Source organism: Marmota marmota, unplaced genomic scaffold (genome assembly GCF_001458135.2).
Source record: "Marmota marmota marmota unplaced genomic scaffold, marMar, whole genome shotgun sequence".
Taxonomy (NCBI): domain Eukaryota; kingdom Metazoa; phylum Chordata; class Mammalia; order Rodentia; family Sciuridae; genus Marmota; species Marmota marmota.
The window spans coordinates 2,856,051-2,866,860 of record NW_026000207.1 but is presented as its reverse complement, the minus strand read 5'-3'; the positions used below and the strand labels follow the sequence as shown (position 1 = coordinate 2,866,860).

At 53.7% G+C, this 10,810-nt stretch overlaps 1 protein-coding gene across 1 annotated transcript in view; it reads left to right on the top strand.

Moving 5' to 3' along the window:
• Positions 1-3,409: 3,409 nt before the first annotated feature.
• Positions 3,410-10,810, top strand: part of Cacng8 (calcium voltage-gated channel auxiliary subunit gamma 8) — a 14,775-nt gene continuing 7,374 nt past the window's right edge. The window contains exons 1-5 of the mRNA XM_048791488.1: positions 3,410-3,416; positions 6,763-6,770; positions 7,614-7,881; positions 9,019-9,159; positions 10,516-10,806. Of these exons, the coding sequence (XP_048647445.1) occupies positions 3,410-3,416; positions 6,763-6,770; positions 7,614-7,881; positions 9,019-9,159; positions 10,516-10,806 (715 nt within the window). The remainder of the gene's footprint in view (positions 3,417-6,762; positions 6,771-7,613; positions 7,882-9,018; positions 9,160-10,515; positions 10,807-10,810) is intronic.

The window sequence follows — 10,810 nt, the reverse complement described above, 5'->3', positions numbered from 1 at the left end:
CCCTCGCCTCTCTGCACGTGGGTGCCCCCTTCCCCGGGGAGCCCCTTAGCTCATCTTTCATTCATTCTGTCCCCGCCTTCCCTGCTCCCAGCACCCCTCCCTCCGCCCTCCCTCTCCCGCACTCGCTGGGGCCTCAACCCTCCTCTCTTTCCTCCCGCCCTTAGTTTGACCCTTCTCCTCTAACCCGCCCCATCCCATCTGCCCCTGGCCTCCTGCATCCTCCCCCTTCGACGCTCCTACCCCTCTCTCGGGCCCCATCCACGCCCCTTCCTCCACCCCGGCTTGGCCTCCTCTTGGGTTCCGTGGCTCCCTTGTCACTTCTGCTTTACCTGGAATGGAGGTATGACTCGGCCCCTCCTCTTCTCCCCCTGCCACCTTCCTCCTGCAGGTCTGTCTTCCATCTGCAGCCCCAAAGACTTCTCCAGACTCCCTGGGTGTCCTTTCCTCCTTTCCCTTCATCTTCCCTCCCCTGTGCCTTCTACTTCTTCTTCTGCACGTTCCTCCACTCCTCCTCCTCCTCTCCTTCCTGCTCCGTCTTCCAACTGCTACTACTACCACCACCACTATCGCTCCTTCTCTTTGTGGCACTGAGGATGGAACCCGGAGCCTCACTATGCCAGGCAATCACTCCACCCCTGAGCTGCATCCCTGACACTCTTCATTTTATTTTGAGACGGTCTCACTAAGTTGCCCAGGCTGGCCTTGAACTTGTGATCCTGCCTCAGTCTCCTGAGTCACTAGGATTGCAGGCATGCATAGCTGGATTCCTCGTTTCTAGACCGTACAGTTTCTCTCTCCTGACCTTGCCTCCTCCTCAGATCGCCATCTTGATTCTTTTCCTCTGGGCTCCTCTCTTTCTCCTTGCTAGGTCTCGGTGCTCCCCTGGGCTCCTCTCTTTCCCCTTGCTAGGTCCCTGTGTTCCCCTGGGCTTCTCTCTTTCTCCTTGCTAGGTCTCCGTGCTCCTCTGAGCTCCTTTATTTCCCCTTGCCAGGTCCCCGTGCTCCTCTGAGCTCCTCTCTTTCCCTTGCTAGGTCCCCGTGCTCCTCTGGGCTCCTCTCTTTCCCTTGCTAGCTCTCCGTGCTCCTCTGGGCTCCTCTCTTTCCCTTGCTAGGTCCCTGTGCTTCTCTGAGGCTTCTGTAGTCTTTCTTCTTTCTCCTGCTCTCAGCATCTGTATTTCCTTCGTACGTATCATGGGAGTGCTGGGCTGGGAAGCACACATCCTCCCTGTGCACCTGTCCCTTGTGTGGCCTCTTTCTCTACCTCTCTGAGCCTCAGAGTCCAGGTCTGCGAATGAAGGGATAGGACCAGCAGCCCCACAGTGCCCTTCTGCCACCACAAGATTGAAATCCCTCTAATTTTCTTATTTGCCACTCTCTTTTCTTCTGTCCCTTTCTCCTGTTCTGCTAAGCACGTACACAAGCCAGAAATTCTGTTCTCCCTTATCCCTATGAGGTAGATGCCATCTTCCTGTCAGGGATCAGGAAACTGAGGCTCAGAGAGATTAAGCCACTTGCGAAACGTTACCCAGCTATGAAACAAGTGGGCTTTGCAGATGTGCTCACTGGCATCTGGAGTGTTTGAAACAAAATCTGAAATTTGAATCAATTGCCAACAATTAAAATTAGGGAGACCACACATCGAAGACCCATTACTCTAGAGGCCTCGGAAGACCTGGCAGGGTGGGCTCTGTGGCACTGACTGTGACGGAGCAGCAGGTGCCTTTGCAGATCAGGCATGGCCTCTCCACCTCTCCTCAGTGGCCTCCACTCCCTCTGGCCTCATGGGGACCTAGTCTCTCCTTGTCACTGTGGTCAGGATGTTTGAGTTCATGTCCACTCCCAGGTCAGGCACCAGGCACAGAGCCAGGTGTGGGGCTCGCACAGCGGAGCCCGGGACAATGTGTGCAAAGATCAAGAGCACCGTCCACTCACCCAACAACCAATTTTTATTGGCTTTACACTGTGTCAGGTTCTGTTCTTGATTCTGGGGCAGCAGAGGGGAAAAGACAAAAACTCCTGTCCTGAATTACCTTGTGTTCTAGAGAGTGACAGATAATATGGAGGTAAATAAATAAAGAATTCAGAGTGCCATAGAGAACCGAGTGCTAAGGAGGAGCAGGAGCGGGGGGCAGGTGTGTGTGGGGAGGAAGCCTAGCACCAGGGACATGGGTGTGCCCAGGGAGCTGGTGCCCTGTGCGTGGCAGCCTGCAGGAGTTGCAGAGCCCCTGGGTGGGAGTGAGCCTGTGCGCCTGGCTGCCAGCGAGGGTTCAGCATGGTTGGGGCAGAGTGAGGGAAGGGGGAAAGCAGGAGGAATCGCAGGCAAAGAGGTAACAGTGTCCTGACCTCAGGTTCCTGTGCATCCCTCAGAGGACCTTGCTTTAACTCTCGAGTTGGGAGCCATTGAAGATTTTTGAGCAGAGAAGGCACAGGAGCCTACCTACTTGGATTTTACCAGGAGGGCTCTTGCTGCAGGGTGGAGAAATGACTAAGGGGAGGGCAAAAGGGGAAACAGGAGTGGCTCATCCCCAGTGGGAACTGTGGCTGGGGAGTGGCTTGAATTCCTAGTACATTCCAGGGCTTCCGTGGGCAGGGGTTGCCACGGTCACTGCTGTGGGGCGTGCGGGAAGAAGAGCCGGCGGCGTCTCAGGCCCATTCCCCATTGTGGGCTGGAGCAGGCTGGGCACCGCAGGACACTGAGCAGCCTCCCTGGTCTCCCCCACTGCGTGTCCAAAGCCCCCTCCCCAGTGTGCTGATCAAAACTGTAAATCGTCCCTAGGTGTTGGGTTAAAATCAGCCCCTTGCCAAGCCCAGGCTCTGGCCTGAGCACCTAAGGACATGGACAGCAGGTGTCTTGTCTCATTTCCTTATTAGGGAGGGACCTCGAGGCTCAGGTTTTGTCATGTTAAATTTAAGATACCCACTAAGAGACAGCACCTAGGACAGAGACCACAGGGGAGTTATTTTAGGCTCTGCGGTCTCTGTCACAACTGTGCCTGAAGATAACTGGAGACTAGGTGAGTGTGTCCGCCCCAATCAAAGTCCCTTTATGGACACTGCAATGTGCACTTCATGTCACTTCCCCATGTCATGGGATCTTCGTCTGTCATGGGCCGCACATCACGTACAGATTGTCAAACCCCTTCTCAGCCGCCTTTGTCATAGGGCTTCAGTCTGCTGCCCCTCCTCGGGGTTGTTGGCCAGCCGGTGCCTGAGGCTGGAGTCAGGGAAGAGATCAGGCTGGAGGTGGGAATGGGAGGGTCATCACTGTAGCTGCAGGAGAGGTCACCTGGAGAAGGAGCCAGCTCAGAGATGGAAGGGTCAAAACACAAGGGAGGGGGGAAGCAAGCCGAGGAGATGTGAGCAAAACCAGGTAAGTGGGTATCCCGCCCACCAGCCAGGCTAGCGTGTCGATGACGGGTAGGTGAAGGCTGACTTTGTTGTTACTGTAACTGTCAATCATTCATCATGGAATGCTATAATAACCCTGCCAAGTAGCTACTGTTAACTGGAAGAGAGAGCAAGGGCTCAGAGAAGGGCAGTGCTTTGCCCAAGGTCACACAGCTCATGCCCCTTGGGGTCTGGATTGGAATCCAGGTCTATTCTGTTTCCCAGAAAAGCAACAAATCCCCCAGCAGGAACCCAGCCCAGCAGGAAGCCAGGAGAGGAGAAACTAGACCTCTGAACACACTTCCCATGGGGATTTGGGGCTCAGTCCTCATCTCCCCAGTGGAAAGTAGTATGAGACACAAGCTCTGGGACAAGACGAATGGATCTACCTTTGTCAGCTATAGGCAGCTGTGTGACCTTGGGCCATGTATTTAACCTTTCTGACCTTGGGCCATGTATTTAACTACTTCTTTTCTTTCCTTCCTTTTTTCCTCTCTCTTTCTCTCACTGGGGATGAAACCCCGAGGCACTTTATCACTGAGCCACATCCCCAGCCCTTTTTTAATTTTTTATTTCAAATCAGGGTCTCGCTAAGTTGCATAGGGCCTCACTAAGTTCTTGAGACTGGCCTCAAACTTGGCCTCTTGCCTCAGCCTGGGATGACAGGTGTGTACCACCCACTTGGCTGTATTTAGTCTTTCTGTGCTTCATTTGTCACTGGGGAGGTAGGATGGCAGGAGCCCCTGCTGCCCCAGGTCAGAGAGGCAGTGGAAGAGATCCTGTGAGTGCCACTTTACAGGCTGGTAGGTGCTGGGAGGGCTGGATTATGGGGTTGGCATTTTGTTGTCTCTGCTGTTTTCTTCTTAGTATTACTAGGCAATCAGGCAACTGAGCCCTGGGTCCTTCCTCCTAGTCACCCAGGCCAGATAGAAATATAACAACGGCCACATATTTTCAAATATCTAGTAGTGACATTAAAACAAATGAAACTAAATAGGTGAACTGGATAGTTTAACCCAGCATGGCCTGAATGTCATTTGAACATGTAATCAATATACAAAAAATGACTCGTGAAGTATCGCGCATGCTCTCTCCACGTGCAGCCTGGAGCCCGTGTGTTCCCGCACGCGGGTGGTGGTTGTCACCTGTAGGGCTGGTGGTCATACCAGCGGCTCTGTCAGTGGGTCCTCCAGAGTCTAGTCTCCCCCCTCGGCTCTGCTCAGGACCCAGGAGGCCGGACCCACCCAATCCAACCTCCCTCCCCCGCGCGTGCTGAGCATGGCTACGCACTATCTCACCAAGAGGGTCCTCTGGTTGGTCAGAGCAGGAAGCCGCGGGACCCTTAACCCATGCTTCCCAGCTCCACCTCCGTGTGGGCCAGCCAGCAGACAGAGGCCTGTGCTGTAACCACCACGCCATCTCAGGGACATTTGGGTTCCTAAAGCAACACAGCTGGGAAGCCACAACTCTGAGGCTGAGTGTGGAGGGTTGCCTCCGGAGCCCAGGCAGCCACCATGGTCTATGGTCCACACAGGCCCAGCTCGGAAACCAGGGCTGCTCGACTTCCTCCAGGAGTGTCCGCTGGAGATAGGCTGACTTCTAGAGCTGTTTTGCCTCAGTTTCCCCAATTGTGAAGCAAGGATCCCACCACTGTCTTCCTCCTGGGGCTTGTCCTAAGTAACGAGTTGCATGTGGCTCCTGCCCCAAGCTGCCTGATAGCCACTGGGGCTAGGTGCTTGGCAGTACTGTCCGTCCTGTGCATGGTTTCAGGCCCATCTCACGTAAGTATTGGTGCTTTGAGAGAAGGACTGTGATTCCACCCAAGAAAAGGAGAACTTGAGATCACAATCTTACCTGTGACCCCAAGGATGGGTCAGAGTTTACACCAGGGAGTGTACATCCATTCACCTTCTCTTTTTAAAGTTGGGGTACAATATGCATGACCTAAATTTACCATCTTAATAATTTTCAGTAATGTTAAGTACATTCACATTGAACAACCAATCTCCAGAAGTGTTTTCTTCTGCAAAACTGAAACTCAATCCATTCCCCCCACTCTCCAACTACCATCTACTGTCGGTCTTGATGAATCGGATGCCGGATGCTCCAGATGCCTCATATAATCATGCAGAATCTGTCTCTCTGTAACTGGCTTGATTCACATAGCACAATGTCCTCAAGATTCATCGGTGTTATGGTGTGTTTCATACCTCCTTCCTTGGAAAGGCAGAGTGATATTCCACGGCGTGTATACATCACATTTTGTTTGTCTTATCCATTCATCTGTCAATGGACGTTTGAGTTTTTTCCACTTTTTGGCTATCTGAATAATGCTGCAATGAAAATGGGGTGTAAATATCCCTTTGAGTTCTTGCTTAGTTCTTCAGGGTGTACCCAGGGTGGAACTGCTGAGTCATTTGGTAATTCTGTTTCAACTTTTGAGGAACCTCTGTACCAACAGCTCACAAAGGTCCCCATTTCTCCACATCTTTGCCAGCACTTGTAATTTTACTTTCTGCCTTTTAAAATAGCAGCCTTCCTACTGGGTATAAAATGGTATCTCCTTGTGGTTTGGATTGAATTTCTCTAATGTATAGAATGATGTGGAGTGTTTTTTCTGCTTCTTGGCCCATTCAATCATTCTTTTCATTAAAAACAGTTATTGAGCACTTACTATGTGCTAGGTATTGTCCTGGATGCTGTGAACACAGTGGTGAACAGCCCAGATGCTTACAGCCCAGAGGTGTGTGTGTGTGAGTTCTGCTTCCTCCACCCATCAGTCCTGGGCTAATGAGCCATGCAGTGCCCAGGTTTCTGTCTGGACAATGGCTGCAAAACATCAGTTACCTCTCCTGGTCTAGACCAAATCCTCACATCAACCTGGACATAGGTCCCATTTTCTTTTTTACGGGTGAGGGAACAGAAAGTTGGCCTATGTATTGCAACAAGGTTGAAGGTGTAACAAGAGTGGATGGAGTCAGGCTTCCTGCCAAAGCAGTAGGACTGTGTGACACCAGCATGTTTCATGGAATCTTTTATTTTCCTTTTCTTTCTTTCTTTCTTTTTAATTCCTAGGTGCTGGGAATGGAACCCGGGGCTTGGGCCACGCTAGGCAAGTGCTCTAGCACTGAAGTACGCTCCCAGCCCTCAGGGGGCTCTTGTGTACCTATTGAGTTAATCCACCTAGGAAGCACTTAGCAAATGATCATTTTTATTGGTATTACTCACTGCTGTGTCCTCCTTCTTACCAATTCTTTTCTTTACCCCCATTTCTTTGGCTCTTCTTTGCCTGTATTGGTCTGCCTTTACTCTCCACTTCTGCTCGCCTTCTATTCTGCCCATCATTCACTCATTCATCCGTCTATTGTTCTTCTAGGTCTCTGGGTACCAGGCAATGCTAGGGACAAGGAATCTGACTCCAGGCCCTTCCCCTTCAGGAACTCCCAGCTTGAGTAGGATGACTGTAAATCAACCCAAGCACATCCTAAAAGGGGCAGCCAGGGAGCTGTTGTACCCAAGAGGAGGCCACTGGCCCAACTTGTGTGTGTGTGTGTGCGCGCGCGCTCGTGCATGTAGGGAATGCTTTTTAAAGGAGCTGCAGGGTAAGTACTGCATCAGCAGAGAATGTGAACAGAATGTTCCCTGGCCTGGAGGTTGGAGGGAGCTTGGAGAGTTGAGGAATTTAAATTTACTTATACTTTTTTTTCTTCAGCTATGTGCTAGAGGTTGTAAAACAGACAGTGTCTCCAAAGAAGTCAGATAGGTTTCCAGAGGGTGTGAGGATGAGGATCTGAGGAGAGGACACTGGGATGAAGGAAGAGGAGAGCCTTCAGTACCCCTAGGGCCATCCTACACTCCCTCCTCTGCCACTCCATCTCTGGAGGTTCCAGATTCTGTTAGACTGGGAATCCCTCCCTCTCTTTACAGGATGAAGAAACTAAACTCCCACGACCCACTGGGCTGCTCCCTCCTGCAACTGGACTTCGCAGGGTCTCAGGGGAAGTTCAGTCCTTGTTTTCCCACGCATTTTCAGACTTCTCAACAAGTTTAGGGTTACAAGGGCGGCTTGACAAAGTTGAGACCAACACCCTTTTCCTCAGAGGGGAAAGAGAAAGCCAGACAGGTTGAGTGTCTTAGCCCAGGTTACAGGGCAGACGTCCTGGAGCCTGTAGTACGTGCTTGGAAAGATATTAGCCTTTGGGTGTTTTTTTGTTTCCTTTTTAACAGGTGGGGAAACAGACCAGAGAGGTTGAAAGTTGTCCCGATACCGACACCGGCTCAGGGCCAGGACTTCTGTCTCACCATCAGACCAGAGAGAAGGGGTCTGGGGAAGGGGGGGGCTTTCTCCCTGTGGGCCGCCCCGCCCCGAACTCTGAAGTTCCCACCCCCACCACCCCCGTCCCTTCTCCAGGGCTGAAAAGAGGCGTCTGCGTGAAGATCAACCATTTTCCGGAGGACACGGACTACGACCACGACAGCGCGGAGTATCTGCTCCGTACGTGGGGTCCGGGACAGCCGGGGGGAGGGGGCTGCCGGGCCAGCGCTGGGATCACACGCGTAGGTTAGCTTCCCAGCCGATCCGCGTCCAGACGCTCAGATCCCCTGGCTCCCCATTGGCTTAATGATGTGTCCCCGCCCCCTCCTCTCACCTCGGGGCGGGCCGAGGGGGATCTCGGCTGCTGATTGGCCGCCCGGTTCTCTTTGGTACTCGCGGCAGCTGTGCACTATGACTGGCTGTCGACTCTCGGGCTGGGATTGGCCGCCGCGCCCGGGCAGTGGACCAATCCGCGGCAGGGACGGGCCACTCCAGGAGCGGGCTGGGGAAGCCTGGGCTGCGATTGGTAGTCACCCCGAGAACGCGGCAAAGCTTGGGTTACGATTGGCTGCAGCCTCAGCCGGGCTCTGAAATCGCAAAGTCTGGTTGCCTGGGGTTTTAGAGGTGGATGGAAAGGACTGCAGAGAGATAGAGAGGGAGAAAGACAGATGGAGGGAGAGAGAGAGATGGGGGTGGGGAAGAGGAGAGGCCAGGGAAGGAAGAGGGGAGAGGGCAGCTAGGAAGAGGGGAGGGAGAGCGAGCGACCCAGAAAGGTTGAATGAAGCCAGGCAGAAGTCACGGGGAGGGGGGGTGCTGGAGAAACTCTGAAAGAGATGACGCCTGGCAGAAAAGGGAGGAGGAGGGAGGGGAGAGAAGGGGTGTAGACAAGTATGAAGACATTTGAAAGATCTTGAGAAAGGGAAGATTCGCAGAAGGGAACACCAAGAAAGAAAAAAGAGACATGGGAGAGGAACAATGGAGAAGCTGAGAAAAGAATAGAGAGGGAGAGTGGTTTAGAGAAAGGGGAAAATAATACGACAGGAGAGGAAAAACACAGACCAAGGAAAAAAGAAAAGGAGGAAAAAAACGAGAGGAAATCAGACATATAAATATATGGAGAAATTTTTAAAAACAGGAGGGAGAATAGAAGAAAGAAAAAAGAAAGGATCACAGGCAGAGAGGCAGAATTAGAGAACTAGATCCAGAAAGAAACAGTGGCGAAGGCAGGCAGGAGGCGCCGCGGGCCGGGGAGCGCAGGCGGCCCGTCTGACCGCCCTCGCTCCCTTCCTCCCTCCTTTCCTTTCTTCCTCCCCGCAGGAGTTGTCCGGGCCTCCAGCATCTTCCCCATCCTGAGCGCCATCCTGCTGCTGCTCGGGGGCGTGTGCGTGGCGGCCTCCCGCGTCTACAAGTCCAAGAGGAACATCATTCTGGGAGCCGGGATCCTGTTCGTGGCAGCAGGTGAGAGGCAGAGGGAAGGGGCGGCGGGCTGGAGCGGTCCCCGCGAGCGCGCGCGCGAGTGTGTGCGCGGGTCTGCCTGCAAAACGACCCTACCCCGAGCGCCCCCTGGAGCCCGAAGCCTTTCTAGGCTCTTCCCAAGCTCCATCGCCTCCCGCTGGGTAAGGTAGGTGTCTTCTTCTTGGGCACAGACCAGTGTCTGGAGCGTAACCAAGGATGCTGGGAGCTTAGGTTCCAAAGCCCGCGGTTCTGGAGGCGGAACGGGAGGAGTTTTGGAAAGAGGGTGGGACCTTGAGACGGGCTTGAGATATTGGGGTTAGGGGGGCGGGGCTGGCCACCGAAGGGAGGGGTCAGAAGAGGGAAAACGTGATTTGCCTGAGGATGGTGAGCAGCCTGCTTAGTAGATTAGCCTAGAAGGGGGTGGTTCTGAGAAACCATGTAAAGATGAAGGCTGAAGGGGCTAGGCCAGTAACACAGGGTGGAGGAGGGGCTAAAAAGATTGGGCGGTGCCTGGGAAATTCAAAATGGGAGGGATTATGTCATTAAGGGCATTATTAACCTGGGTGATTTAGGGCGCTTAGACCAACTCCTTGAGAGGCATGTTATTAGGAATAAGACCCCCCCCCCTTCCCCTTTCTACTCTGCAAGAGTAGAGCTGGGAAATTCCAGGGGCAGAGTCGTTTGAAGGGGTAGGATAAGGAGAAGAGGGAGGATTTAGCATATTTAAAGAGCAGGGTATGCCTGGGGTTGGGTCTAAATCTGCAAGGGAAGATCTGGAGGATCTGAAATTTGGAGCTAGTTAGGCCTGAGAGGGGTGTGGAGGAGCTTTGCCTAGACCCACAGTGGGCGGGGTTTGACAAACTGTAGGCGGGACCTAGAGTTGAAAGGGGACCTGATTTATCAAATTTTAAAACATCAGGGGAGCGCCTGGAGTAAATACCCAGGCTGGAGAGTGTAGATCAGCAGTAGACAGGACAGAGAGAGATCACATCGTTGAGTTCAAAGGGCAGACAGCGGAGACTGAGTTTATAAATTAAATCAACCAAGAAAGGATCTGGAAACCCAGGCTGTGACCGTCTCACCAAGAAGAGTGTTTGGACCATCAGAACAGTGCAGCCGGAGCTTGGGCTAGCAGGGGCGGAGTCTAGGCCACCGAGTGGAGCTTAGACCATCTGGAGCCCTGTCTGTCCCATTCCAAGTGGAGGGGCGGGGGTTTGGGGCCTAGGTCCTGAGCAGAGATTCGCCCAGTGGGGCGGGGCCTAACTCCCTGGGTGGAGCTTAGCCCTCGCGGGGCCTGGCCTGGACTGCGGGGCGGGGCCCTGGTGGCCTGGAGGCTCCCCTCTAACTGTCCCCGCCCAGGCCTGAGCAACATCATCGGAGTGATCGTGTACATCTCTGCCAACGCGGGCGAGCCGGGCCCGAAGCGGGATGAGGAGAAGAAGAACCACTACTCGTACGGCTGGTCCTTCTACTTCGGCGGGCTGTCCTTCATCCTGGCCGAGGTGATCGGCGTGCTGGCCGTCAACATCTACATCGAGCGCAGCCGCGAGGCGCACTGCCAGTCTCGCTCGGACCTGCTCAAGGCCGGCGGGGGCGCGGGCGGCAGTGGCGGGAGCGGCCCCTCGGCCATCCTCCGTCTGCCCAGTTACCGCTT